This window comes from Quercus lobata, chromosome 11, assembly GCF_001633185.2.
Source record: "Quercus lobata isolate SW786 chromosome 11, ValleyOak3.0 Primary Assembly, whole genome shotgun sequence".
NCBI classification, from domain to species: domain Eukaryota; kingdom Viridiplantae; phylum Streptophyta; class Magnoliopsida; order Fagales; family Fagaceae; genus Quercus; species Quercus lobata.
Genome location: NC_044914.1, coordinates 3,642,080 through 3,643,714, shown reverse-complemented (window position 1 = coordinate 3,643,714; position 1,635 = coordinate 3,642,080). Strand labels below are relative to the sequence as shown.

Here is a 1,635-nt window from a genome sequence, read left to right as displayed (position 1 = left end):
GGCTGAGTCTTTGTATTAGAATTTCATCCCCATTTCACTATGTGTTTATTTTTCAAAAAAAAAAGAAAAAAGAAGAAGAAGAGAGATTATAAATCAATAATAACAAATAAAAAATGCTGTTAATAATGAATGTATATAAGAGTCAATTATAGCTTGTCGCTACTTTTTACCTATTAGTCATGACTCATCAAACCAAAATTTTTTCATAAAAAGAAAATCTATTATTTATTTATTTTTTACAAACGAATCTGGAATTTATAACTTGGCACATGTAAAATATTTTGTGCGCTTGATATGGACACGCGTTCACATCCCATTGTCTCCCCAACTAATTAATTTTTTAATAAAAAAAAAAAACCCACGCCAGCTAACCGGACCACATGTGATCGGCCTTTAGTGCAAAAAGTAAACCATTAATTCGGTACCCTACCTTCAAACGCGTTTTACTAAAACCGCGTGAAAGACACACTATAAAAACTCTTCGGTTTGCGGAAGAGAAAAAACACAAAAGAAACCCTAGAGAGAAAAAAATCTCTTTCTTTTGTCTCTCCCATGGCTGCGAAAAACTCCAAACGTTGTAGCAGCAGCAGCAGTTCTCTGGGGACTACGGACGAAGTGAAGAAAGTCTTCAACAAGTTCGACAAAAACGGAGACGGTAAAATCTCGCGCGACGAGTTGAAGGATATTCTTCATGCGTTGGGTTCTCAAACGACATCCGACGAGGTGAGTCGCATAATGTCAGAGATTGACAAGGACGGCGACGGTTTTATCAGTCTAGACGAGTTCGCTGAGTTTCACATGGGAGGATCATCGTCATCGGCTTCATCTACGAAGGAGCTTCGTGACGCGTTCGATTTGTACGACCTCGACAAGAATGGATTAATCTCGGCTAAGGAGTTACACGAGGTTCTGAGGCGGTTGGGAGAGAAGTGCACGCTTGCCGAGTGTTCGAAGATGATTAGTTCGGTCGATAAGGACGGTGATGGACATGTCAATTTCGAAGAGTTCAAGAATATGATGAAACAAGGTTAGAGAGGCCTCTGATAGTTTAGATTTCTGACTTGGTTTGGTAGTGTAGTTTGAGTAATATTTTTATTTTTTAAAAATATGTGTGGTGGGTGAAAAAGGGTGTGATGATGTGTGTAATCGTTTAAAAACTGAAAATATGTTTAAAATATTCCACCAATTGGGCTTCTAATTATCCTAATGTAGCTTTGGAGTCGGAGATTTTAGTTAATGCATTGACATAGTTTAATTGAACTTGTACACACGGTTTCTTGTGTTAACTCCTTTCTCTTCTTTCCATCTTTAATCTTTGTGTTTTGTTCCTCTTCGAAAAAAAAAAAAAAGGATTGGAAATTGGATTAGGTTCGCTTGGATTTTATTGCTTAATGGTTTCATGAAAATCTCGTGAATGTTTTGATGTTGTGCGGTTTTTTTTTTTTTTTTTTTTTTTCATGTGAGTTTTTAGTTGTTAGTTGTTAGTTCCAATGCTTTTTCTGTCCCACTTAAATTTTGACATTGTTTTTGAATTTAGGATTCATATGCGATTTTATTTTTTTGGTATAATTTCTATTGATAACTCAATTATTGGGATTTGGGAGCCATGGAATTTGAATCATTCAGAAGGCCGTT

The 1,635-nt window shown here is 36.0% G+C and overlaps 1 protein-coding gene across 1 annotated transcript; it reads left to right on the top strand.

The window, feature by feature from the left end:
* The first annotated feature begins 480 nt into the window (after positions 1-480).
* Positions 481-1,305, top strand: LOC115967595 (probable calcium-binding protein CML23). The gene has a single exon (XM_031086724.1). It carries the CDS (start codon positions 553-555, stop codon positions 1,030-1,032), a length of 480 nt encoding a protein of 159 aa, XP_030942584.1. The 5' UTR covers positions 481-552; the 3' UTR covers positions 1,033-1,305.
* The last annotated feature ends 330 nt before the right edge of the window (positions 1,306-1,635 follow it).